This window comes from Mustelus asterias, chromosome 7 (assembly GCF_964213995.1).
Source record: "Mustelus asterias chromosome 7, sMusAst1.hap1.1, whole genome shotgun sequence".
Taxonomy (NCBI): Eukaryota; Metazoa; Chordata; class Chondrichthyes; order Carcharhiniformes; family Triakidae; genus Mustelus; species Mustelus asterias.
In genome coordinates, this window is record NC_135807.1 from 21,067,325 (window position 1) to 21,094,419 (window position 27,095).

General features: G+C 42.1%; 1 protein-coding gene across 1 annotated transcript in view; it reads right to left on the reverse strand.

Annotated features, from left to right (window-relative positions):
- The window catches only part of slc45a4a (solute carrier family 45 member 4a), a 49,539-nt gene that overhangs the window by 14,241 nt on the left and 8,203 nt on the right, over positions 1-27,095 (reverse strand). The window contains exon 3 of the mRNA XM_078215787.1: positions 10,787-10,975. Coding sequence (XP_078071913.1) covers positions 10,787-10,975 — 189 coding nt within the window. The remainder of the gene's footprint in view (positions 1-10,786; positions 10,976-27,095) is intronic.

Below are 27,095 nucleotides of genomic sequence, written 5' to 3' on the forward strand. Positions count from 1 at the left end.
CACCTGTTGTGGTATAGAGTACAAGCGCAAGGAGGTAATGTTGGAGTTGTACAGAACATTGGTTAGGTCACAGCTGGAATACTGGGTGCAATTCTGGTCACCTCACTATAGCACTACAGAGTTTACAGAGGAGGTTCACCAGGATGTTGCCTGGGATGGAACATTTGAGCTAAAGGAGAGACTAGATAGGCTTGGATTGCTTTCTTCAGAGCAGAGAAGGCTAAGAAGAGACATGATTGAGATTTATAAGATTTTAAGGGCTATGGACAGGGTGAGTAGGAAGCAGCTGTTCCCCTTGGTTGAGGGGTCAATCTCGAGGGGACATAGATTTAGGGTAAGGGGCAGGAGATTCAAAGGGGATTTGAGAAAAAAACTTTCACTCAGAGGATGGTGGGAATCTGGAATGGAGTGCCTGGGAAGGTAGTCGAGGCCGGAAACCTTACAACCTTTAAAACATTTTTGGATCAGCACTTGAAATATCTTAACATTCAAGGATATGGGACAAATGCAGAAAAATGGGATTAGCGCGCCTTTAGTGGTATTGTTGGTCAGACTTGATGGACTGAAGGGCCTTTTCTGCACTGTATGATTCAATGGCTCTATGACTATTTCTCACTTGATATGAAAATTTATATAGTTATTCGACAAGCAGTGTCAAAAATACACCAATTTGGAAACTGTATAAAACTTTAAACCATATGGGGGACTGATGGAGAAAATCAAAGAGAAATGAAACATGTCATGGTTCCATGTAACAATTTTTCTTGAAGTAAAAGGTAACATTTTTAACAGTTTTGATAGCTTATTTTCTTTATAGCATCTAAATGGAGTTATAATTTTGTTAGTACCAAATAATATAAAATCTTTGTAACAGTTGAACCCGGAAAGCATCAAGGTCTCATTGGTACATGTGACTGTGCCACTTGTGACAATGGAAACGTGACAATGGGTCAAGCAATTCACAAGCCGACTTCAGCACTTTCTTTCCCCACCCTCACGCTGGTACAGGTGAAAGGCTGCTCCCTGGGTGGTGGTACTCAGCCCTTGTTTATAATAAATACCTTATTTTCTGTCAGAGGGGACAAGCCCCAAGAAAAAGGCATTCCTTTGAAAGAATTGTGTGTTTTGGAAATTTAAGACTATAGCTATGGACATCGAGATAGCAGAAAAATTTCTTTGAGGATACTGATAAATACTGCCACTCACACCCCAGCACAACAAAAATGTTTATGATTCAAAACCCCCTTCAAGATTTGGGAACATGTTCTGATACTTCAGAGCATGACTTATCTTTCAGATTAACTAAGGGGCACCTGAGTATTCACGTGGAAACAAGGCCCCGAGGTGTCTCACTTAGGACCGTGCAAACTCGTCATCACTTGTGTACTAAAATACCAGTGACTACATTTCAAATAGCAATTCACTTACTCATTAGACGTCAAATGCTTTGGAACATCAAGGACTTTTACAACGCAAAATAAAAGCTTACATCTTCATTTTGGTCTACCCTAAAAGTTTTCAAATGTCATTTTCCATGTCCTTCTGCAGAATTCTCAAGTACTGGCCCATAATTTTGATAAGTGTGAAACTGAATCCAATGGTGTATCCTGTTTTTTGAACTGATTTATATATTGCAACTATACTTTGGTCAGTAGCAACTATTAATTGTTTTTGCTCTGCCTCCTTGAAAGATTTGGAAACATGTGCCCCCAGGTCCCTTGGCGTTTGTAGCCACCCTTTAAATAACACCATTTAGATTACACTACCTCATCACCATGTCGTTCCTCCTGAATTGTATCACTTTACCCTTAGTACATCTACCCATTTCACCAGTCTACCTACACCCTCTTCTGCTAATTTTTGTGCCATTCATAAATTTCAAAACAGTATTCCCTATACCCAAGAACAGGTCACTTATATCAAGGAAAAACAATAGTCCTAATAACGACCCCTGGGGGAATCCCACTGCATCCTGTTTAGTTCAGTACATCTAACGATGTGCGAAAAATTGATTGCTTTTTAGAGCAAAAATGACACATTGAATGCAAATGTCGGCTTCATGTATACTTCATCTCATTGGTGCTACTGCTACATGAAAAATAGTTGTTCTGTTAAGTATTCTTGCACATGTGAAAACGTGTTTACTTGTAAAATAAATTAGTTGTTTCTTCTGAAGACCATAACAGGAGGTGGTGTAAAGATTTGGACCTGATATGAGCACAGTGTTCCAATAATAAAGGATGTGGACTTATACTCCTCTGACAACTGCTTGAGAATTCTTTTATTAAAAGGAAAACAACAGGAAACATTTCCTATGAATTGCTTCCTACCATTTTTCTCATGTGAAAGAGGTTGGATTTATGGAATTCCCAAAGCATGTGAATGAATCAAACTGAAGACTACTAACTTAATCAAATTTACAAAAAAAAACGATGCTTTGTGGATTTTTAATGAAACTATCCACAAAGCATTGTGTGGTGAAGGTAAATTTGCTTTCAAGTAAGAGAAATGAGCATGTTATGGACACCTTAAATACTTGAACTCATTTCCTTTCTGTGGAAATTTGCTGATTTGAGTGGTTCCATTCCACTATCTATTCCACATGGACTGCACTGGTTCAAGGGAGGCTCACCTTCACCTTCTCAAGGGCAATTAGGAATGGGCAATAAATGCTGGCCTAGCCAGCGATGCACACATTCCAGGGGGAAATAAAAATCAGTTGCTGTGGAATAGGTGCTTTGGACTAGCTCAAAAGCAGAGTATCTGGCAATATCTATTGTTTTTTCCCAGGTTAGCATTTCTTCCAGTTTGAAGCAAAACAAGATTCCCATAAAAATGCAAAGATATACTATGGGTGTGAGCAAGGATCCAAAATAGGGAGTGAGTTAAGACAGGTAAAAATGGTGCATTCCATGTTGGGGAACTAAGGCATAAAAAGATAGAAGTGTTTATCCAATTCTAATCTTTTGATAGAAACTGTTAAAGTTTACTTATTAGTTACAAGTAAGGCTTACATTAACACTGCAATGAAGTTACTGTGAAATTTCCCTAGTCACCACACTCCGGCACCTGTTTGGGTCTATGCATCTAACCAGCACATCTTTCAGACTGTGGGAGGAAACCGGAGCATCCAGAGGAAACCCACGCAGACATGGGGAGAACGTGCAAACTCCACACAGACAGTGACCCGAGGCCAGGAATCGAACCCAGGTCCCTAGTGCTGTAGGCAGCAGTGCTAAGCACTGTGCCGCTCAGTGTGTGGCAAAATTCATGTCATTTCTCAGTCAAGACTCAAAGCTTTGACTCAAAATCCTTGACCAATAGTGTCAGCACCCGTCTAGACTGAATTGATGCAATGCCAATTCCCAGAGTACGATTGCCCAGTGAACCAACTTGTTTATTATAGAATCCCTACAGTACAGAAAGAGGCCATTCGGCCCATCGAGTCTGCACTGACCACAATCCCACCCAGGCCCTACCCCCATATCCCTACATATTTACCCACTAATCCCTCTAACCTACGCATCTCAGGATACTAAGGGCAATTTTTAGCATGGCCAATCAACCTAACCCGCACATCTTTGGACTGTAGGAGGAAACCGGAGCACCTGGAGGAAACCCACACAGACACGAGGAGAATATGCAAACTCCACACAGACAGTGACCCAAGCCGGGAATCGAACCCAGGTCCCTGGAGCTGTGAAGCAGCAGTGCTAACCACTGTGCTACCGTGCCGCCCTATGTATTGAATTTATGTACTGAAATTTCAAAATTTGAATGAATTCCATGCTTTTATCAATAACCTGGTCAGAAAAGACCTTTTTCTACCAGTAATACCTAAATTAAGCTTTGACCAGTATTTAGTCTATCAATGCGTTTTGGTGGAGAGATGATTTGAGATACTTTCACTTTACATGCAATGCAAGATTTATTAATGTGGAAAAGTTTTAATTTGCTTATTGACAAACTGTGGTTGCTTGCTAGAGGTAATCAGTGTATAAACTGGACTGCCACATTGTATTTAACAGTTTAATTCTTGTACAGTGAAAACAAGCAATTCAATAGTTAGAGAAAATATTGATTTACCTATCTGGTTTTCTACATACTGGTGACAATTTGCTGACTGACCTGCTGTGTATATACAACAACTTGTGTTCGTATTACATTTCATAGTCATTTAACAGTTAGAATATTGATCAAGTGGTTCTTATTTGGGTTATGATCTGTTGCAGTTGACCTTTACTCAGGTCCTTGGCAATCATAGCGAAAGCTGCCTCATATCTGAGGCAGGTGGAAGGCCCAGGAACCAGAGTTCCAGATGAACAAGTAGCCAGATCAAGAATTTTTGAATTTACTTAATGTAACCAAAGAAATCAAGGTATGGGAAGATATGTCAAATTATAGAAATCTTGACTGGCTGTGTCTTAATCATATTTTTTCCCAGGTACTGCAAATCTTTGAAAAGACAGGTTTTATAATAACCTTCTCTGATTAATATATTGCTTTGAAAAAGTACCTGCTGTTTTTATACAACAGAGAGAAACAGGCCAGCTCAACTAGTCTGCTGGTGCGTTTACTCCACATGTCTCATCCCATTCCATCTACATAATCTCAGCTGCTCACCAGATCTTTCCTACCCTTTTACGTACTCATCTTTCCTTTTGAAAACATTTAAGCCATTCACCTCTTTCATCCTGTGTTAGCGAGTTCCAATTTCTAACTGCTGAGTAAGAAATTTCTCTTCATTTCCCACTTGGATTCATTAGTAACTATCTTGTATTTATAACTCCTAGTTTTGGATTCCTCCACATATACCCCCAGCAAGTTGGAAAATTGCCCAGGAATGTCCTAGCCATAAAAAGCAAGGCAAATCCAATCGGCCTAGTTATCAACCGTAATTGACAGGGCTATCAGGTGGCACTTGCACAGCAATAACCTGCTCAGTCAAGCTCAGTTTGGGTTCTGCCAGGGCCTCTCAGCTCCTGACTTCATAACAGCCTTGGCCCAAACATAGACAAGAGCTGAACTCAGAAGAAGTGAGATGAGAGAGAGACTGCCCTTGATAGCACAACATTATTTGACCAAATGAGACATCATGGAACCCTGGCAAATTTGAAATTAATAAAATTAGGGGGAAAACTTTCCACTGGTTGGAGTCACACCTGGCACAAAGGAAGATGTTTGCAGTTGTTGGGAGGCCATCATTTCAGCCCCAGGACATCGCAGCAGTATTCCTCAGGGTGATGTCCTAGGCCCAATCATCGTCAGCTGCTCCAATGATCTTCCTAACATCATGGAAATGGGGATGCTTGCTAATGATTGCTTGCTGATAATTGCACAATGTTCAGCACCATTAGCAGCTCTTCAGATTCTGAAGAAGTCCATGCCTATTTGCAGCAAGACTGTGACAATATTCAGGTCTGGCCTGATAAAATGTCAAGTAACATTGTGCCACATAAGTGCTAGGCAATGACCATCACAAAAAGACAGAATCCAACCATACATATAAAATAGAAGCAAGATTAGGCCATTTGGCTCTTCGAGCCTGCTCCGCCATTCATTATCATGGCTGATCGTCAAATTCAAAACCCTGATCCCGCCTTAACCCCAAATCCCTTTAGCCCCAAGAGCTACAACTAATTCCTTCCTGAAATAATACATCTTGGCCTCAACTACTTTCTGTGGTAGTGAATTCCACAAATTCACCATTCTTTACGTGACAAAATTTCTCCTCACCTCTGTCCTAAAAGGTTTACCCTTTATCCTCAAACTATAACCCCTAGTTCTGGACTCCCCCACCATTGGGAGCATTCTTTCTGAATCTACACTGTCTAATCCTGTTAGAATTTTATATGTTTCTATAAGGTCCCCTCTCACTCTTCTAAACTCCAATGGATATTATCCTAACCAACTCATGTGCTCATGTGACAGTCCTGCCATCCCAGAATCAGCCTGGTAAACCTTCGTTGTACTCCCTCTACAGCAAGTGCATCCTTCCTCAGATTAAAAACTGCAACAAAACTGAACACAATACTGCAGGTGTGGTCTCACCAACGCCCTCGACAATTGCAGTAAAATATCCCTATCTTCAAATCCTCTCGCTATGAAGGCCAACATACCATTTGCCTTCTTTACTGCCTGCTGTACTTGCACACTTAGTTTCAATGACTGATGCACGAGGATACCAAGGTGTCCCTGTGTATCCACCTCTTTGAATTTACATCCAGATAATAATATGCCTTCCTATTTTTGCTACCAAAGTGGATAACCTCACATTTATCCACATTATACTGCATCTGCCATGCATATGCCCAGTCACTCAGCCTGTCCAAATCACACTGAAGCATCTCTGCATCCTCTTTAGCTCACCCTCCCACCCAACTTTGGATCATCTGCAAATTTGGAGATAATACATTTAGGTTCCTCATCCAAATTATTAATATATGTGAACAGTTGACGCCCAAGCACAAATCCCTGCAGATCCCACTAATTACTGCTTGCCAATTGGAACTGTCTGCCAACTAGCTTTCTAACCATCTCAAGACACTACCCACAATCCCATGCACTTTAACTTTACATAGTAAGCTGCTATGAAATTCCTTGGCAAAAGGCTTCTGAAAAACTAAATAAACAGTTGTCTCTGGTCAACTCAACTAGTTACGTCCTCAAAGAACTTCAGTAGATTTGTCATCACCCCATGACATTCAAACTGTTGCTCAATTCCCAACTAACAACATCCAATGGGCTACTATGAAACATAAACTGAACGGCACCAGCCATAAAACACTGTCGTTATAAGAGGAGATGATGTGGAGATGCCGGCGTTGGACTGGGGTGAACACAGTAAGAATTTTAACAACACCAGGTTAAAGTCCAACAGGTTTATTTGGTAGCAAATGCCATTAGCTTTCGGAGCGCTGCTCCTTCATCAGATGGAGTGGAAAGTTGCTCCGAAAGCTAATGGCATTTGCTACCAAATAAACCTGTTGGACTTTAACCTGGTGTTGCTAAAACTCTTACTGTGTTATAAGGCTTTTTACTCTTATGTGAGGAATAAAAGAATGACCAGGGTGAGGTTAGGGCCGGTCAAGGACAGTGGTGGGAACTTGTGTATGGAATCAGTAGAGATAGGCGAGGTGATGAATGAATACTTTTCTTCAGTGTTCACCAAGGAGAGGGGCCATGTTTTTCAGGAAGAGAAGGTGTTACAGGCTAATAGGCTGGAGGAAATAGATGTTCGGAGGGAGGATGTATTGGCAGTTTTGAATAAACTGAAGGTCGATAAGTCCCCTGGGCCTGATGAAATGTATCCTAGGATTCTTTGGGAGGCAAGGGATGAGATTGCAGAGCCTTTGGCTTTGATCTTTGGGTCCTCGCTGTCCACGGGGATGGTGCCAGAGGACTGGAGAGTGGCGAATGTTGTTCCTCTGTTTAAGAAAGGGAATAGAAATGACCCTGGTAATTATAGACCGGTTAGTCTGACTTCGGTGGTTGGTAAATTGATGGAAAAGGTCCTTAGGGATGGGATTTACGACCATTTAGAAAGATGCGGATTAATCCGGGATAGTCAGCACGGATTTGTGAAGGGCAAATCGTGCCTCACAAATTTGATAGAATTTTTTGAGGAGGTAACTAGGTGTGTTGATGAAGGTAGGGCGGTTGATGTCATATACATGGATTTTAGTAAGGCGTTTGATAAGGTCCCCCATGGTCGGCTTATGATGAAAGTAAGGAGGTGTGGGATCGAGGGAAAGTTGGCCGATTGGATAGGTAACTGGCTATCTGATCGAAGACAGAGGGTGGTGGTGGATGGAAAATTTTCGGACTGGAGGCAGGTTGCTAGCGGAGTGCCGCAGGGATCGGTGCTTGGTCCTCTGCTCTTTGTGATTTTTATTAATGACTTAGAGGAGGGGGCTGAAGCGTGGACCAGTAAATTTGCTGATGACACCAAGATTGGTGGAGTAGTGGATGAGGTGGAGGGCTGTTGTAGGCTGCAAAGAGACATAGATAGGATGCAAAGCTGGGCTGAAAAATGGCAAATGGAGTTTAACCCTGATAAATGTGAGGTGATTCATTTTGGTAGGACAAATTTAAATGTGGATTACAGGGTCAAAGGTAGGGTTCTGAAGACTGTGGAGGAACAGAGAGATCTTGGGGTCCATATCCACAGATCTCTAAAGGTTGCCACTCAAGTGGATAGAGCTGTGAAGAAGGCATATAGTGTGTTAGCTTTTATTAACAGGGGGTTGGAGTTTAAGAGCCGTGGGGTTATGCTGCAACTGTACAGGACCTTGGTGAGACCGCATTTGGAATATTGCGTGCAGTTCTGGTCACCTCACTATAAGAAGGATGTGGAAGCGCTGGAAAGAGTGCAGAGGAGATTTACCAGGATGCTGCCTGGTTTGGAGTGTCGGTCTTATGAGGAAAGGTTGAGGGAGCTGGGGCTGTTCTCTCTGGAGCGGAGGAGATTGAGGGGAGACTTAATAGAGGTTTATAAAATGATGAAGGGGATAGATCGAGTGAACGTTCAAAGACTATTTCCTCGCGTGGATGGAGCTATTACAAGGGGGCATAACTATAGGGTTCATGGTGGGAGATATAGGAAGGATATCAGAGGTAGGTTCTTCACGCAGAGAGTGGTTGGGGTGTGGAATGGACTGCCTGCAGTGATAGTGGAGTCAGACACTTTAGGAACATTTAAGCGGTTATTGGATAGGCACATGGAGCATACCAGGATGGTAGGGAGTGGGATAGCTTGATCTTGGTTTCAGATGAAGGTCGGCACAACATCGTGGGCCGAAGGGCCTGTTCTGTGCTGTACTGTTCTATGTTCTATGTTCTATAAGAGGAGGTCAGAGATTGGGAATTCTGCAGACAGTAGCTCACCTTCTGGCTTCCCCAAAGTCTGTCTGCCATTTACAAGACATATGCTAGGAGTACGATGGAATGGTTTCAACTTGCCTGGATGAGTGCAGCTTCAACAATACTCAAGAAGGTGGACACCATCCAGGACAAAGCAGTTTGCTTGATTGGCACCCCATCCACCAACCTAAACCTTCATTTCCTCCACCACTGACAGTGGCAGCAGTATATACCATAGCAACTCATCAAGGCTCCTTTGACAGCACCTTCCCAACCTGCAACCTCTACCACCTAGAAGGACGAGGGCAGCAGAAGCATGGGAATTGCACCACATGCAAGTTTCCCTCCAACACTGCTGTTCTTTCTCTGTTGCTCAAAATCCTGGAACTCCCTTCCTAACAGCACCGTGGGAATACTTGCATCAGATGGATTGCAGCAGTTCAAGCTGGTGATCGAGGGCAATTAGGGCTGGGTAACAAATGCAGGCCTAGCCAATGCCCACATCCCGAAAAAAATACAAAAAGTGGAAACTTTCTCCTCACATCTACTCTGCCCACCCATTCATAATGTTCAAGATATATCAATAACCTCAATAAAAGCCCCAAACTGTCTAATCATTTCTATAGCTGTAATCACTCAGTCCTGGTATGATCCTTGAAAATCTTATCCCAATCCTTTGTTGTGATTTTAATTGCTTTCCTGACTAGCATTGCTGCTTTTAATGATTTGCACACCTGTGGCCCTGGATCCCTTTGCTCTTCTGCTCCATTCAATTTCTCATTTCCAAAGGCAAGAGATGAGATTTCTATTTTGTTTCACCAAATTGCATCACCTCCAAAAACGTTTATTTGTTAGTTACAAGTAGGCTTACATTCACACTGCAATGAAGTTACAGTGAAAATCCCCTAGTTGCCACATTCTGGCGTCTATTCGGGTACACTGAGGGAGAATTTAGCATGGCCAATGTACCTAACCAGCACGTCTTTCGGACTGAGAGGGGAAACCGGAGCACCCGGAGGAAACCCACGCAGACACAGGGAGAATGTGCAAACTCCACACAGACAGTGACCCAAGCTGGGAATTGAACCCAGGCCCCTGGTGCTGTGAGACAGCAGTGCTAACCACTGTGCCACCATCCTATTACCTGTAGTAAAGTTCATTTGTCTCTCAACTGCCCATTCTACAAGTTTTCTACTGCTTTCTTGCCCTGGTGGCCTAACAGACAAAAAACATGCTTTCAGAATATTGGAAGATATACTTTAAGTCATTATTTACTACAACCCCCAAGGTTCGGACGTGGTTGCAGAGACCTCTATACCCAGGTGGAACTCTTCCTTGGATTTTTGTGAGATAATTATTCTCCCTCTCTGGAGGTTTTTCTATCCCAATCTCAGTACACAGCAACTATTACCTGAAGGATGATAAGGCTATCTCGGAGTACTTCCTAGTTTTCCAAATTTGACCCAATTACCCAAAAGCTCAGACCACAGTATTTAAAATAATTAAATTATGCATATAAGAACCAGCGGTTGCTCCACAATATTTACTGTGGTTACAACTCCCATTGTTTTAACCACTTGAAGCTGCTTGGAGAAAAGGGTAGAGATTCTCATGTTGCTAAAACATTCAACAAGAGCACATCTGAGATTTTGCACTTCAATATTTTGTTGCTTGTTTATCTACACTGTATTCGCAAACTGTTGCTTGTGGGATTTGCATTTTTCAGCTTCAGATATACCATAAATGAAACAGGTTTCAAAGGGAAAATGAGTACTACACTATTTCTGGGGTTTCCAATCAATGACATTCAGAAATTCCTAAATTGAGTTAGAATTTGAAGTTAAGTTACTTCCAAATTATTTACGATACTGTGAAACAATAAACATTGCTTACATCATAACTAGTGAATTAACGGAATACTTACCAATAAGGGAACCATTTAAGAATAGTGCAACCCCAAAGAGAACTCCAATACAGAGAGCCAGGATGAAAGGCCGCCGGCGGCCCCAGGTCAAGGTGCAGCGGTCACTTGCAGAACCGATCAGAGGAGTGAAGATCAATCCAAGGATTGGGCTGAGGAACCAGGTGAGACTGTAGTATTGTTCTGGAAGACCTGCAAGAAGAAATATGAATCTTCAGATGAAGGCACCTTCTGTCAGTGGAAATGAACTATTCAGAGTTAATTTGTAATAAATAGCCCCATTATAATTTAGGATTCCTTAAATCGTGTACTGAAGTTATATGTGCATGACTCCCAATAAGTATCCCCAATTTCAATTAAAGTGCAAGATAAAGAAAAGAATAGAGATAGAAATCTGGCCTTCGCAATTAACTTTATTAATTTCAAAATTTAACTTTAGTTAAACTTACTTTATGACAGGAGATGTTGACATTGTAAAATGGATACATCCAATTCTGATTGTGAGTGAATGGAGGGTGAGATGGGGAGGATTGATGCTTGGGTCAGAAACCACTATTGTGCTGGTGGTGTAACCTATATCTTTGTTTATCAGCCTGCATTTTCCCTTCAGACTTCTGGATTATGTTCCAAATTGGCAGCTTTTCCTTTCCCTCTCACCACCTCAGCTATTCACACAGTCTGCGTCAAATTATCCTTCTTCCCATAATCTCATGTACCCGCTGCTAATTAAGCATCTCCTGAATTCCTTTTATGTACTTTACAGATCATTCTACATCCTGCATTCACTCATTGCTCTTTTTCATTCTAAATAAAGTTAACCAGTTCTTTAGTTCTTGTGCCCGAATTGTTACCTCTTCTATCACAGGCATCAACAGAAAGCAAAATATTCATCAACCTACTTTTCAGCCTCCATACCAATATTTTTAAAATCCATTTAAACCACAGTGCAGGATTCATTCCCATTGTCCTAATGTAGCCTATGGCTAAAGTGATCGGATGTTGCCGTTCACATAGCAGATTGGAGATCAATTGTACTGAAAAACAAACTTCATGGTTGGAGCCATTCTGGATGCAAGAGAAAAGTATTTCTTTGTCAAATGGCAATTAAAACAAATTCAAAGATGCAAAACATATAAAACAGGTATTCTCATACTTCATAACTAAGCCAAAAAAAGTTAACACATCATACATGGGTCAAGGGATGCAAATTCACAAATTCTATAGTCAAATCAAAGCTGAGCATCACCAAAGTGTCTATATAGGCTCCAGGCCAGTTTTTAAACACAATTAACAGCTAAACAGGTCCTGCCTAACTAATCACACGATAAATCTATCCATGAAGACGTACTTTTAATTTGTTAAAAAATTCAGAATAAGCACAATCTTACCAATTAATAAATCAAGTGGGAATAGAGAGAGTAGGCCAATGAAAGTTGTAAACAAACTTGAAAGGGGATGAAAACAAGGCATTGTTTTTTCTAAGTGGCCTTGTCCAAATAACCACTAGAGAAGATGAGCAACTAGAAGGCACAGAATCAAAATAATTGGAAAAAATAGTAAAAGTGATGGGAGTATTTTTTCCCCCCACCAAAGGGTGGTTGGAGTCTGGAGCGAACGCCTGAGAGAGTGGTGGGGGCAGGTTTGATCGAGGTTTTCAAAAGGATTGCTATCTGAAAGGAATTAGTGTGCAAGGTTATGCAGATAAGACAGGGAGTATGACTGGGCAGAATGCTCATTCAGTGCACCAGTGCAGACTTGAGCTGAATGCACTGTAACGATTGTGAACGTTGCTCATCATCTGCACAATGATCTACACCAAAAATAATCACTACAATATAAACAAGGTGGATGTCAGAGTGCTTAAGATGGAGATTTGAGAGCCATCGACAATTTTAAGGGAGTCAGTAGACACTGGGATGGTATTGGCAAGATTGGAAATAGGAAGTAGTTTATATGGATTTTCAAAACGCATCTACTAGTGCCACACAACAGACACAGTGAGCAAAACTTCAGCTCATGGAATAAAAGGGAAAAGTAGGCACTTGAATAAGAAATTATTATTACAAGGTGGGTTTTCCTCTGGGTGCTCCGGTTTCCTCCCACAGTCCAAAGATGTGCAGGTTAGGTTGATTGGCTATGCTAAATTGCCCCTTAGTGTCCTGGGATGTGTAGGTTAGAGGGATTAGTGGGGTAAATGTGCGGGGTTGTTGGTGCAGGCTCGGTGGGCCAAATGGCCTCCTTCTGCACTGTAGGGTTTCAATGAAATTGGCTGAGTGACAGGAAACAGTGTGGTAATAAATGGTTGTTTTTCTGATTGGAGGAAAGTTTGTACTAGAGTTTCCTAGGATCAATGTTGGGATCCTTGCTCTTCCTGATATACATTAATGACCTAGACTGTGGCACTCAGAGCATGATTTCGAAACCTGAAGATGATACAAGGATTGGAAATGCCGTCAACTGCCATGAGGAAAGTCTAGGATCTCAAAAAGGATACAGTTATGTTGGTGGATTGGGAAGACACATGGCAGATGAAGTTAAATGCAGAAAAATGAGAGGTGATTCATTTTGGTAAGAAAAATAGAGAATAAAAAAATGAATGTAGAAACTCTAAGAGGTGGTGCAGATTCTGAGTGACTTTGATGTCTATGTATGCAAGTCATTGAAGATGGCAGGGGATGCTGAGAGAGCAGTTAATAAAGCATATAGTATTTTTAGCCTTTATTAATAAGGGCATTAATTACAAGAGTAAGGAAGTCATGTTGAACCTGTATAAGACACTAGTTAGGCCTCATTTGGAGTACTGCATCCAAGTTAATGCATCTTTTAAGATGGATTTGACGAATAATTTCTTTTCTCGAGTGGTGAATCTTGGAATTTCTTATCCAGGAAGCAGTGGAGGCGGAGATCTTAAATATTTTCAAGGCCGAAATCGGTTTATAAATCAGTTGGGGAATTAAGGGTTACAAAGATAATGCAAGGGAATGGAATCAGCCACTTACCTTATCAAATGATAAGATCTTATTAAATATGATCTTATTAAGTGACTTGACAAAAACTAACTTCACCCAAATGGTGACTGGAGTCCGGAACAAACTTCCAGAGTGGGTGGTGGAGACAGGTTTAATTGCGGTATTCAAAAGGGAGTTGGATTGCTAAAGAAATAATGTGCAAGGTTATGTGATAAAGCAGGGGAATGGGACTAGGTAGAATGCACTTGAGCCAGTGGAGGCTCAATGGGCCAAATGGCCCCCTTTTCAAAAAACAAAGGGGTTGCCCATTGAAGACAGATAGGAGAATTTTTTTCTCAGGGTCATGTGTCTCTGTAACCCTCTTCTTCAAAAGGCAGTGGAAGCAGAGTCTTTGAATAGTCTTAAGGCAGACCAAGATAAGATTCATCATCAACAGGGGGAGGGGGGTTGAAAGGTTATCGGGGATAGACAGGAATGTAGGTTGAAGTTGCAGGCAGAGCAGGTTTAAGGGATCGAGTAGCCTGCTCCTAATTTTATGTTCTGCACTGTAAAAATTGTAATTCTGTGATTCCATATACAGGAAGTGAAAAAATATTCCTGCATAGAAGAGTGCAATTGATTACTGATGGTGTAACCATTTACTAAATTGTAGTCAACATGGTTTTGAATGCAGAGATCCCATCTAATCTATTGCTGACTCCTTTGAAGAGGTAATAGCTCAAGAACAGTGTGAACAACTCAATAAATGGCAAGTTCCACATGAAAGGTTACTGAGCTAGATAAAGTTCTGGGGATTCAGGTTAAATTTTGGGAATTGACAAGAAACTAACTAAGATGGAGGGTTGAAAATGATAACTATTAGTTTAAACTTTATTTATTAGTGTCACAAGTTAATTAACACTGCAATGAAGTTACTGTGAAAATCCCCTAGTCGCCACGCTCTGACACCTGTTCGGGTACACTGAGGGAGGATTTAGCATGACTAATGCAACTAACCAGCATGTCTTTTAGACTGTGGGAGGAAACCAGAGCACTCAGAGGAAACCCACACAGACACGGGGAGAATGTGCAGACTCCACACAGACAGTGACCCAAGCCAGGAATCGAACCCGGGTCTCTGGCACTGTGAGGCAGCAGTGCTAATCACTGTGCCACCCGCAATGCTGTTGTTCAAGATTATTTATTCATAACTTTTGAGACTGCTCAGAATTTTAGGGTTGAGCATATGAAAATGTCAGACCGTACTGACTTATAAAAGTACATTCTATATATTCATGTAGCAGCTTATCAAAAATCTATTTTTTGAAAATTTTTCATGGTAATTGTGCATGGTAATTTGATGAAAATTGAACATTCAAAAAGATCACAGAGTCAAAGGGAAAGTCTAATCTTCAACAACAGGAAAGCAGTGGGATTTAGTTGAAATAGCCTTTCTCACAACACTACACACAGGATGACGGTATTGAGCATCAATTCACTGATTGAAAACAATAATGTCTGCATAAATTCCATGCTGCAGGAAAACATTCATTGTGTTTCTCCAGGTCAGAGAATGACTTGAGCTCTAACTGTTTGACAACCTACTCATTACAGAAATCAAGACCGGCCATCCGTACACACACATCTTGGTCAGAACAATGATGTAATTTCCCTTGGCTACAAGTTACTTTTCCTGTCGGCTCCTAGATAAATGGCAGGTGGATAGTTCACTCCTACTGGCTATCAATGCAACTAATAATCTGGACAGGAAACAGATGGATGCACCTGCTAGTACGATATACAATATGGCAGAAAACAGACGGAATGAATTGGAAATAATTGTTTATCGACATTGAACTTAATCTGTTTACTTAAAATCAAATTAAATTTTCGTTACCTTTCCCATTTGTTTGCTTTCTGGGAAATGACTTATTTACATCTCCTATTTTAATGTCTCATTTTTATAGAGATTTCCCAGCATATACTTGTGTGCTCTATGTGGATTTTTTGGGGGAATTTTCGTAAGATGTTTTAATTGTGTAACTTTCTTGTGTGCTTAAGTTTTTTCATGTTGCTCATAAATCTTTTAATTTTTAAAAATCCCATTAGTGTTACTGAAATTCTATGCTCTTGGGATCAGTGTTTTTCCCCTGTTTTCAGAACACAAAGAAAGAGTTTATGATCAGTAAGACAGGTTTCTCTCTGGGATTTGGCTTGATCAGCAAATAACACCCACTGTGGTTCTAACAGTTGCAAATGAGAAGGATGAACTTGGTAACTCGGGCCAAAAGACAATAGCTTTGGTCTTCCCAATTTTAATTTAAGGAATTAGTGCGGCACAGTGGTTAGCACTGCTGTCTCTCAGTGCCCGGGACCCGGGTTTGATTCCTGGCTTGGGTCACTGTGTGGATTTTGCACATCCTCCCCATGTCTGCGTGGGTTTTCTCCAGGTGCTCCAGTTTCCTCCCACAATCCAGAGATGTGCAGGTTAGGTGGATTGGCCGTGCTAAATGGCCCTTTAGTATCAGGGAGACTAGCTAGCGTAAAAGCATGGGGTTATGGGGATAGGGCCTGGGTGGGATTGTAGTTGTTTGCAGACTTGATGGGCCGAATGGCCTCCTTCTGCACTGTAGGATTCTATGAATTCTCTGCTTGTCCAGTAATGGATGTCTGACAAACAATCTGATAATTTACCAACTGTGATCATTGAAAGAAGTGGTGGTGAGGTAGAGCTGGGTGCTGTCAGTGTACACGTGCAGACCAATATTCTGGTTTTGGATGTCTTTGCTGAAGGGTAGCATATAGATAGATCCTTTGGGGGGTACAGTGGCAACTGTGCAGAAGCAGGAAAATAAACCATTGCAAAGGATACTCTGGTTACTATTAGATAGGAATGGAACAACGCAAGTGCAATCCCACCCTGGTGAGCAACAGTAAAGATGAGAGACTTAAAGATGAGAGTTTGGTCAACCGCGTAGCTGTCGAGATTGAGGACAAGGAGGGATTAGTTTATCTTCGTCAGTCAGATGAGGTGCTGCAAAAGTATTTCATTTGCTGACATCATTGAGATGTCCTGTGGCCAAAAGCACTATATGTCAGTCTTTAAAATTTTATTAACTGCCTGGATTTTTAAAATAATCAGTCATGACATGTAGGCATTGCTGACTAGGCCAGCATATATTGTCCATCCCTAATTGCCTTTGATAGGGACCTGGAATTTGCTGTCTACAAGGGGGGGGGGGGGGGGGGGGGGATGGGCAATAAATGCTGGCTAGGGATGGGCAATAAATGCTGGCTAGACAGCAACATCCAAGTCCCACACAAGAACAAAATGGATGAGAACACTGCTACTTGGAAGTTCCCCTTCAAGACACACATATGACTTGGAAATATATTGCCATTTCTCCAGTCATTGGATCAAAATGCTGGAAATCTCTCCCTAACAGCACAATGAGTGTACTTGCACCACATGGGCTGCAGGGGTTCAATGAGGGAGCTTACCACCACTTAATCAAAGAGAACAAAGAAAAGTACAGCTCAGGAACAGTCTCTTTGGCCCACCAAGTCTGCGTCGACACATAAAAGGTCTTTGGTTTAGAAAGGCGTTATCTCTATGTGGTCTGTGTCCCTCTATTCCCTACCTATTCACGTATCTGTCAAGATGCTTCTTAAACGTTGCTATTGTATCTGCTTCTACCACCTCCTCTGGCAGCATATTCCAGGCATTTCCCACCTTCTTTGTAAAAAAAACTTGCCTCTCATTTCCTTTAAACTTTCCCCTTTTTACCTTAAACCTATGTCCCCTAATAATTGACATTTCTACCCTGGGAAAAAGATTCCCACTATCCATTCCTCTTAATTTTGTAAATTTCTATCAGGTCGCCCCCTCAGCTGCCAGCATTCAAGTGAAAACAAACCAGTTTGTCCAATCGCTCCTCATTGCTAATACCCTTCAAACCAGGCAACATCCTGGTAAACCTTTTCTGACCCTCTCCAAAGCCTCCACATCCTTCTGGTAGTGTGACGACTAAACCTTATTCAATATTCTAAATGTGACGTAACTAAAGTTCTATACAGCTGAAACTTGCCAATTTTTATACTCTATGCTCTGACTAGTGAAGGTAAGCATGCCATATGCCTTCTTGGCCACTTTATCCACTTGTGTTGCCACTTTCAGGGACCTGTACGCCTAGATCCCCTCTGTATGTTAATGCTTCTAAGAGTTCTGCCATTTACTGTATACTTCGCTTCTGCAAAAATCTTCCAAAATGCATCACCTCACATTTGTCCAGGGCAGGGGCAGTTAGAGATTGGCAATAAATGCTGGCCTACCCAGCAATGTACACATTCCATGAATGAATTTTAAAAATGTCTTTTGGTTGCTGGACATGACAACATCTTAATACTCAAATATGCAGTAGCTGCCATGAACAAATGATCAGACAACGGGGTGAACAATTACATACTAGCAATATAAAATAGAAATAGATAGTATTACTGAACTTTGCCAGAAAAGACAACCAATTTAAGGTAGCCAGTCAGGCTTGCAGTGTGACCCATTTGCATATCCTGGAAGCTACATGTATTAATACAGAGGGGCCTGTTCTTTGCAGACAGAAAGAACATTCACACACATTACACCTGCCTCAGCTGAACAAAGTAAGTGACAGCCATTCACTGGTTCATTCCCCAGGGCAATACCATAACAAATCATTAAAGCTGCCTAGCTTAAATTTTGAACAGTGATTGGCAGTTAACATTTAGTCACCATCAACTTGTGCATTCTCCAAGGCAATGCCGCTACCAGAGTCCACCTGCCAATCAATCAGCATTCTCTTTTCATACAGCATAATTTGTTGTTTCCCCCTTATACTGGTATCCTTGCAAAGTGCCCTATGAGTGCAAGATGAAAAGTTTAGACACCTCTCTTTTTTCAGCAATACTCAAGTTCTGTGCTACCAAACAACTAATAGTGTCACTGGCATTGAAAGATCACATAATGTTACACCAACAGAGTTGCCCTATCAGTACATTATGAGGCAATACTACCTGCATTGTTTCATTTACTCCTATTCTACTTGTTACCAGGAGAAAAAGGGGAAATGAAAGCTTTCCAGCATTGTTCACCCCTTTACTATTGTTGAGATGCAATAGGTCAGGGCAACCCCATTTCATAAACATGTCAGCACAGTTATACTGAACAATACTAGGAACTAGTGTTCCCTACTTTTCCCAGGACAAGGCTAAAGAAATGCAAGAGAGTGGCCTTTTGTATTTTCACATCTCAGCTGAGAATCAACAATTTAAGATTATATTTTGCAGGTCAAACACATTTAGTTATGAGGAAGTTTTGGATAAGCTTGTTTACTTCAGCATATGCTGTTTTAGAATGTTTTGCTTGAACCAGCTTAACAATAGACCAGAAGTAAATAAGTAAACAGATGATTGTTTTCCCCCCATTATCAAGTAATCTAAATTATTCCAGTTTGTTTTTCAAAAAAATGAAAAAAATATACATGTAAACACATTTTTGAAATGTCAGTTTACCAGATGTTGACAAAAACAAGAGTGCGCCAAGAGCCGAATGACCACTTTGCGAGAGGGTGCAAGTGCTTTTTCAAATAACATAGCCAAATTTGTGACACACCTCAGCACAATTAGAGACCCAACTCTAATTCACAGGCAATGCAAAGAAGAGTTCAGTCAAATGTCTGGGTCATAATAGAGTTTGATCACAGGTCCTGTGGGCTGAACAAGATTAGGTAATAGCTAGCTTGAAGTAAAAATAATGCACACAAAAGGATGTCAAGGATAGCAGAAGTAAGCTGACAAAGAGAGAGAAAATGATTTAATTAGAATCATATGCAAGTGAATTCAGCTCTGCATTTTCCCCTCCACCCAGAAAATATTTGTTACTGGTTAACTGTTAGATCAGAGCTTGCTTTATCACAATTCCAAATTGAAGATGCTACATTTTTTGCAGCATTGTTGGGTGATAGGGAAACTTTGCTGCTGTATTCATAAGATCCTCTTTGGTAGTACAGAACTTGAATATTACTGACAAAAGAGACATGTTACCAAAGCTGTGTGCCTTGCACTCATCAGAACAAAAACAAAAATGCCAAATTTCAAACAATCGTAATAATTCATACCAAGGGCTAAAAAGGGTGCTTGGCATTGATGCCAGGTGAATAGGTTGTATGTGATTGGCTGATCAAATCAAATAGCATGTTCCTTTGATTGTTCATGATAGTACAGAAATCAAAAAGACAGAATTACACATTGAAGGAATACTGAAAGGTGTAGAGGAAGTGAGGGACCTTGGTATGAACGTCCACAGATCCCTGAAGGTAGCAAAACAAGTTGATAAGGTGGTTAAGAAGGCATGTGGAATTGATTCATATTCCACACTTTGACGAATAAATTAGAGCAGGGAGATAATGCTGGAACTATAAAGAAAACATTAGTTAGCTTGCAACTGGAGGGTGGTGCATGGTTCTGGTCACCTCATTGCAAGTAGGATGTAATTGCCAGAGAAGGTTCAGAGGACATTTACAAGTGTGACGCTACTGTGCCTTTAAGAAATGTAATTTAATCATGTTTCTCTGCAGTTCATTTAAGAGGGCCTGGCCTTTTATGCTTGTTGCTATTCTGTCTGTACTGGTATCTTTTATGGTTGTTGTAGCAGGGTAATTGCAGAAACGTTTATTTATAATTTGGGCCTAATGCAATGTCCTGGAGTTTACGACCCTTTTGAGTTGTCTGGTTTGCAACTGGTCACGGTCAGGTGGTTCCCATCATAGGGAAATTCAGAGTTACTTTCAGTTTTGCTAGTTGGAAGTTGTTTGGAATTCAGACTGAAAACAGGGTTTCTGTCTCTCTCTCTGGTATTGGAGGTTTGGCTCTTGGTGGCCGGCTACTTAGTAGCTTGAGGCAAGGAGTGCCTCGGTCTCTCTAAGTGTGCTGAAAGAATCAGGGTCGGAAGGTCTCTGTTTTCAACTCACCATCCAAAGGAGTAAACCACAGAGGGGGTTGGAATGCTACATCACGTGAGCATTCTTATTTTCTGTGCTAAACTTAAGACGGGTGTGCGTTTGTAAGAATGTTTGTTTGGTTGGAACAGTATTTTGAGCTAAGGTTTATGCAAATAGTTGTTTTTTTGCTGGTTTGCAAGTGGTAAAAGTTGTTGCTAATTTTCTGTGTTAACTGTGTTCTTATATAAACTTTGTTTGATAAAAGCTCCCCAGTGGGTCATTTGAATCATACCTGAAGTGAAACATCTTATGTTTACCCATGCCAAAATTCCAAGTGCAAAATGGTCCAGGCTGACTTCATGAAAACCGTGGAGTTCTGACCTGGATTATAACACAAGGATATTGCCAGGTCTGGAAAATTGCAGTTATGAGGGAAGATTGGGTAGGCTGGGTTGTACTCCCTGGAATAGAGGTGACTGTGAGGAGATTTGATTCACATGTACAAAATTGAGGGGGACCTGGATAGAGTAGATTGGAAGGGTTTATTTATTTTAGCAAAGTGTTCAGTGACTAGGGAGCATAAATTTAAAGTGATTGGTAGAAGGCTAAAGACCAAAATAAAAAATAGGAACTCAAGTATGCAAATCGGCCCCTCAAGCCTGCTCCACCATTCAATAGAATCATGGCTGATTTGACATTCATTGTGTCCACTTTACTGCCCTTCCCTGTAACCCTGGATTCCCTTACTGATCGAAAATCTATCTCAGCCTTAAAAACACACAAGGACTCTGTCCCCACAGCTCTCTGTGGTGAGGAGTTCCAAAGACTTGCAACCCTCAGAGAAGAAACTTAACTCCGTTTCAAATTGGCACCCCCTTATTCTGAGGCTATGCCTTCTGGTCCAAGACTCTCCCGCGAGGGGACACGTCCTCTCAGCATTTACCCTGTCAAGTCCCACAAGAATCCTATGTGTTTCAATGAGATCACCTCTCATTTTTCTAAATTCCAATGAGTACAGTCCCAACTTGTTTAACCTTTCCTCATACGACAATCCTGCCATACCAGGGATCATCAGAAGTGTACTGCCTCCAATGAAATATCTTTCATTAAGAGGACCAAAACAATTCCAGATGTGGGCTCGCCAATACCTTATAAGCAAGACTTCCCCCACTCTTATACTCCAACCCCACTTGAAATAAGGGCCAACATTCCATTAGCCTTCCTGGATACCTGCTGCACCTGTGTGCTAGCTTTGTATTTCCAAGCGCCCTTCTGTTGCAGCTTTCTGGAGTTTTGCTCCATTTAAATAATATTCTATTTGGAAGGGAGTACAAAGAACAACTTCGCATTTTCCCACATTATACCCATTTGCCAACTTTTTGCCCACTTATTTAACCTATCAATATCTCTTTGTAAACTGTTTGCATCCCTCTCACAAATTGCCTTTCCACCTATTAGAGGCAAGATGAGGACATAATTTTAATATAGAATATAGGAGCAGGAGGCGGCCATTTGGCCCTTCGTGCCTGCTCCGCCATTCATTATGATCATGGCTGATCATCCAACTCAATAGCCTAATCCTGCTTTTTCCCCATAATCTTTGATTCCATTCACCCCAAGTGCTATATCCAGCTGCCTCTTGAATACATTCAATGTTTTGGCATCAACTACTTCCTGTGGCAATGAATTCCACAGGCTCACCACTCTTTGGGTGAAGAAATGTTTCCTCACCTCAGTCCTAAATGGTCTACCCTGAATCCTCAGACTGTGACCTCTGGTTCTGGACTTCCCCACCATCGGGAATATCCTCCCTGCATCTACCCTGTCCAGTCCTGTTAGAATTTTATAAGTCTCTATGAGATCCCCCCTCATTCATCTGAACTCCAGCGAAAACAATCCTAATCAAGTCAATCTCTCCTCATACATCAGTCCCACCATCCGCAGAATTACCTGGTAAACCTTCGCTGCATTCCCTCGAGAGCAAGAACATCCTTCCTTAGAAAAGGAGATCAAAACTGCACGCAATACTCTAGGTGTGGCCTCACCAAGGCTCTGTATAGTTGCAACAACGCATCCCTGCTCCTGTACTTGAAACCTCTCGCAATGAAGGTCAACATGCCATTTGCCTTCTTTACTACCTGCTGCACACGCATGCTTACCTTCAGTGACTGGTGCACAAGGACACCCAGGTCCCGCTGCACACTCCCCTCTCCCAATTTACAGCCATTCAGGTAGTAATCTGCATTCTTGTTTTTGCTTCCAAAGTGAATAACCTCACACTTATCCGAATTATACTGCATCTGCCATTGATTAGCCCACTCACCCAACCTGTCCAGATCATTCTGAAGGATCCTTGCATCCTCGCCACAGTTCACCCTCCCACCCAACTTGGTATCATCTGCAAACTTTGAGATGTTACATTTTGTTCCCTCATCCAAATCATTAATATATATTGTGAATAGCTGGGGTCCCAGCACCGATCCCTGTGGCACTCCACTAGTTACTGCCTGCCAATCTGAAAAGCACAGTAAGAAGTTTAACAACATCATGTTAAAGTCCAACAGGTTTATTTGGTAGCAAAAGCCACACAAACTTTCGGAGCCCCAAGCCCCTTCAGGTGAGCGGGAATTCTGTTCACAAACAGGGCATATAAAGACACAAACTCAATTTACATGAATAATGGTTGGAATGCGAATACTTACAGCTAATCAAGTCTTTAAGATACAAACAATGTGAGTGGAGAGAGCATCAAGACAGGCTAAAGAGATGTGTATTGTCTCCAGACAGGACAGCCAGTGAGACTCTGCAGGTCCCGGCAAGCTGTGGGGATTACAAATAGTGTGACATGAACTCAAGATCCCGGTTGAGGCCGTCCTCATGTGTGCGGAACTTGGCTATCAGTTTCTGCTCAGCGACTCTGCGCTGTCGTGTCATGAAGGCCGCCTTGGAGAACGCTTCTCCGAATATCACAGGCCGAATGCCCGTGACCACTGAAGTGCTCCCCAACAGGAAGAGAACAGTCTTGCCTGGTGATTGTCGAGCGGTGTTCATTCATCCGTTGTCGCAGCGTCTGCATGGTTTCCCCAATGTACCATGCCTCGGGACATCCTTTCCTGCAGCGTATCAGGTAGACAACGTTGGCCGAGTTGCAAGAGTATGTACCGTGTACCTGGTGGATGGTGTTCTCACGTGAGATGATGGCATCTGTGTCGATGATCCGGCACGTCTTGCAGAGGTTGCTGTGGCAGGGTTGTGTGGTGTCGTGGTCACTGTTCTCCTGAAGGCTGGGTAGTTTGCTGCGGACAATGGTCTGTTTGAGGTTGTGCGGTTGTTTGAAGGCAAGAAGTGAGGGTGTGGGGATGGCCTTGGCGAGATGTTAGTCTTCATCAATGACATGTTGAAGGCTCCGGAGGAGATGCCTTAGCTTCTCCGCTCCGGGGAAGTACTGGACGACAAAGGGTACTCTGTCCACCGTGTCCCGTGGTTGACCCTTCGTCGTCCAGTACTTCTCCGGAGCGGAGAAGCTACAGCATCTCCTCCGGAGCCTTCAACCTGTCATTGATGAAGACTAGCATCTCGCCAAGGCCGTCCCCACACCCCCACTTCTTGCCTTCAAACAACCACACAACCTCAAACAGACCATTGTTCGCAGCAAACTACCCAGCCTTCAGGAGAATAGTGACCACGACACCACACAACCCTGCCACAGCAACCTCTGCAAGACGTGCCGGATCATCGACACAGATGCCATCATTTCACGTGAGAACACCATCCACCAGGTACATGGTACATACTCTTGCAACTCGGCCAACGTTATCTACCTGATACGCTGCAGGAAAGGATGTCCAGAGGCATGGTACATTGGGGAAACCATGCAGACGCTGCGACAACGGATGAATGAACATCGCTTGACAATCACCAGGCAAGACTGTTCTCTTCCTGTTGGGGAGCACTTCAGCGGTCACGGGCATTCGGCCTCTGATATTCTGTTAAGCGTTCTCCAAGGCGGCCTTCACGATACACGACGGCGCAGAGTCGCTGAGCAGAAACTGATAGCCAAGTTCTGCACACATGAGGACGGCCTCAACCGGGATATTGGGTTCATGTCACACTATTTGTAATCCCCACAGCTTGCCTGGACCTGCAGAGTCTCACCGGCTGTCCTGTCTGAAGACAATACACATCTCTTTAGCCTGTCTTGATGCTCTCTCCACTCACATGGTTTGTATCTTAAAAACTTGATTAGCTGTAAGTATTCGCATTCCAACCATTATTCATGTAAATTGAGTTTGTGTCTTTATATGCCCTGTTTGCGAACAGAATTCCCACGCACTTGAAGAAGGGGCTTGGAGCTCCGAAAGCTTGTGTGACTTTTGCTACCAAATAAACCTGTTGGACTTTAACTTGGTGTTGTTAAACTTCTTACTGCGTTTATCCCAGTCCAACGCCGGCATCTCCACAATTTGAAAAGCACCCATTAATTCCTATTCTTTGTTTCCTCTCTGCCAACCAGATTTCAATCCATCTCAATACACTTCCCCCAATCCCATGCGCTTTAATCTTGCGCGATAATCTCTTGAGCGGGACTTTGTCAAACACTTTCTGAAAGTCCAAATATACCACATCGACTGGTTCTCCATTGTCAACTCTATTAGTTAAATCTTCAAAGAATTCCAACAGATTTGTCAAGCATGATTTCCCCTTCATTAACCCAGCGGGCTGTTGGGATCTGGAACGTTCTGCTTGAAACATAAAAACTAGGAGTCGGCCATTCAAGCCTGCACCGCCATTTATTTTGATCATGGCTGATAGAATTCAATATCCTGATCCTCCCTTACCCCCATATCCCTTGATCCCTTTAGCCCCAAGAGCTATATCTAATTTATTTTTGAAATTCGACAACATTTTGGCCTCAGCTACATTGTGTAGTAGTGAATTCCACACATTCACCAGAAATGAAGAAATAAATAAATTTCTCCTCACTTCAGTTCTAAAAGGTTTACCCCTTATCCTCAAACTATGACCCCCAGTTCTGGACTCCCCCGCCATAAGGAACATTCTTCCTGAATATACCCTGCCTAATCCTGTTAGAATTTTGTAAGTTTCTATGAGTTCCCCCTCACTCTTCTAAACTCCAATTAATATAACTTTAACCAAATTAATCTCTCCTCATATGACATCCTGTCATCCCAGGAATCAGCCTGATAAACCTTTGCTGTACTCCCTCTGTAGCAAGGACATCCTTCCTCAGACAAGGACACCAAAACTGCACACAATACTCCAGATGTGGCCTCAGCAACACCTTATACAATTGCAGCAAAACATCCCTAACCTTATACTCAGATCCTCTTGCTATGAAGGCCAACAAACCATTTGCCTTCTTTACTGCCTACGATACCTATTCGCTTACTTTCAGCGACTGACGCACAAGGGCTCCAAGGTCTCGTTAAGTATCATCTCTCTCAATTTACACCCATTCAAGTAATAATCTGTCTTCCTATTATTGCTACTGAAGTGGATAACCTTACATTTAGAGACCACATGCTGGAAAGTGGGATTAGACTGGCTGTCACATTTTTGAGCTGGAGCATACAGGATGGAGTGTATAGACGAGGGTGGTACAGTTGATGCAGTTTATATGGATATCAGCAAAGCCTTTGACAAGGTCCCAAATGGGAAATTTGTAAAGAAGGTAAATTCACATGGGATACAGGGTAATTTGATAAAGTGGATTCAAAATTGGCTCAGTTGTAGGAGACAGAGGGTGAAGACAGAAGGCTGCTTTAGTGACTGGATTAGTGACTGGAAGCCAGGGTCCAGTGGCATACCACAAGGCCCCCAATTATGTGTGGGGGTGTAGGATTAGTCAGTTTGCGGATGACACAAAGATTGGACAGGTGGTTAACAGTCTTGGACTACAAGAAGATGTAGATGGAATGGTCAAATGGACAGATAAGTGGCAGATGGAATTTAACCCTGAAAAGTGTGCGTGATACACTTTGGAAGGAGTCATTTGACAAGAAAGTATTCAATGAATGGTAGAACACACAAATTCTGTGGAACAAAAGGACCTTGGTGTGTTTATCCACAGATCTCTGAAAGTGGAAGGGCATGTTGGCAGGGTGGTGAAAAAGCCATATGAGACACTTGCCTTTATCAATCGAGACATAGATTACAGATGTAAGGAAGTCATGGAGTTACATAGAACTTTGGTGAGGCCACAGCTAGAACACTGCGTGCAGTTCTGGTCGCTACATTTTCGGAAGGATGTGATTGGAGGGGATGTGGAGGGGATACAAAAGAGATTTACCCGGATGCTGCCTGGGATGGAACATTTAAGTTATGAAGAGAGTTTGGATAGGCTTGTGTTGTTTTCGTTAGAGCAGAGAA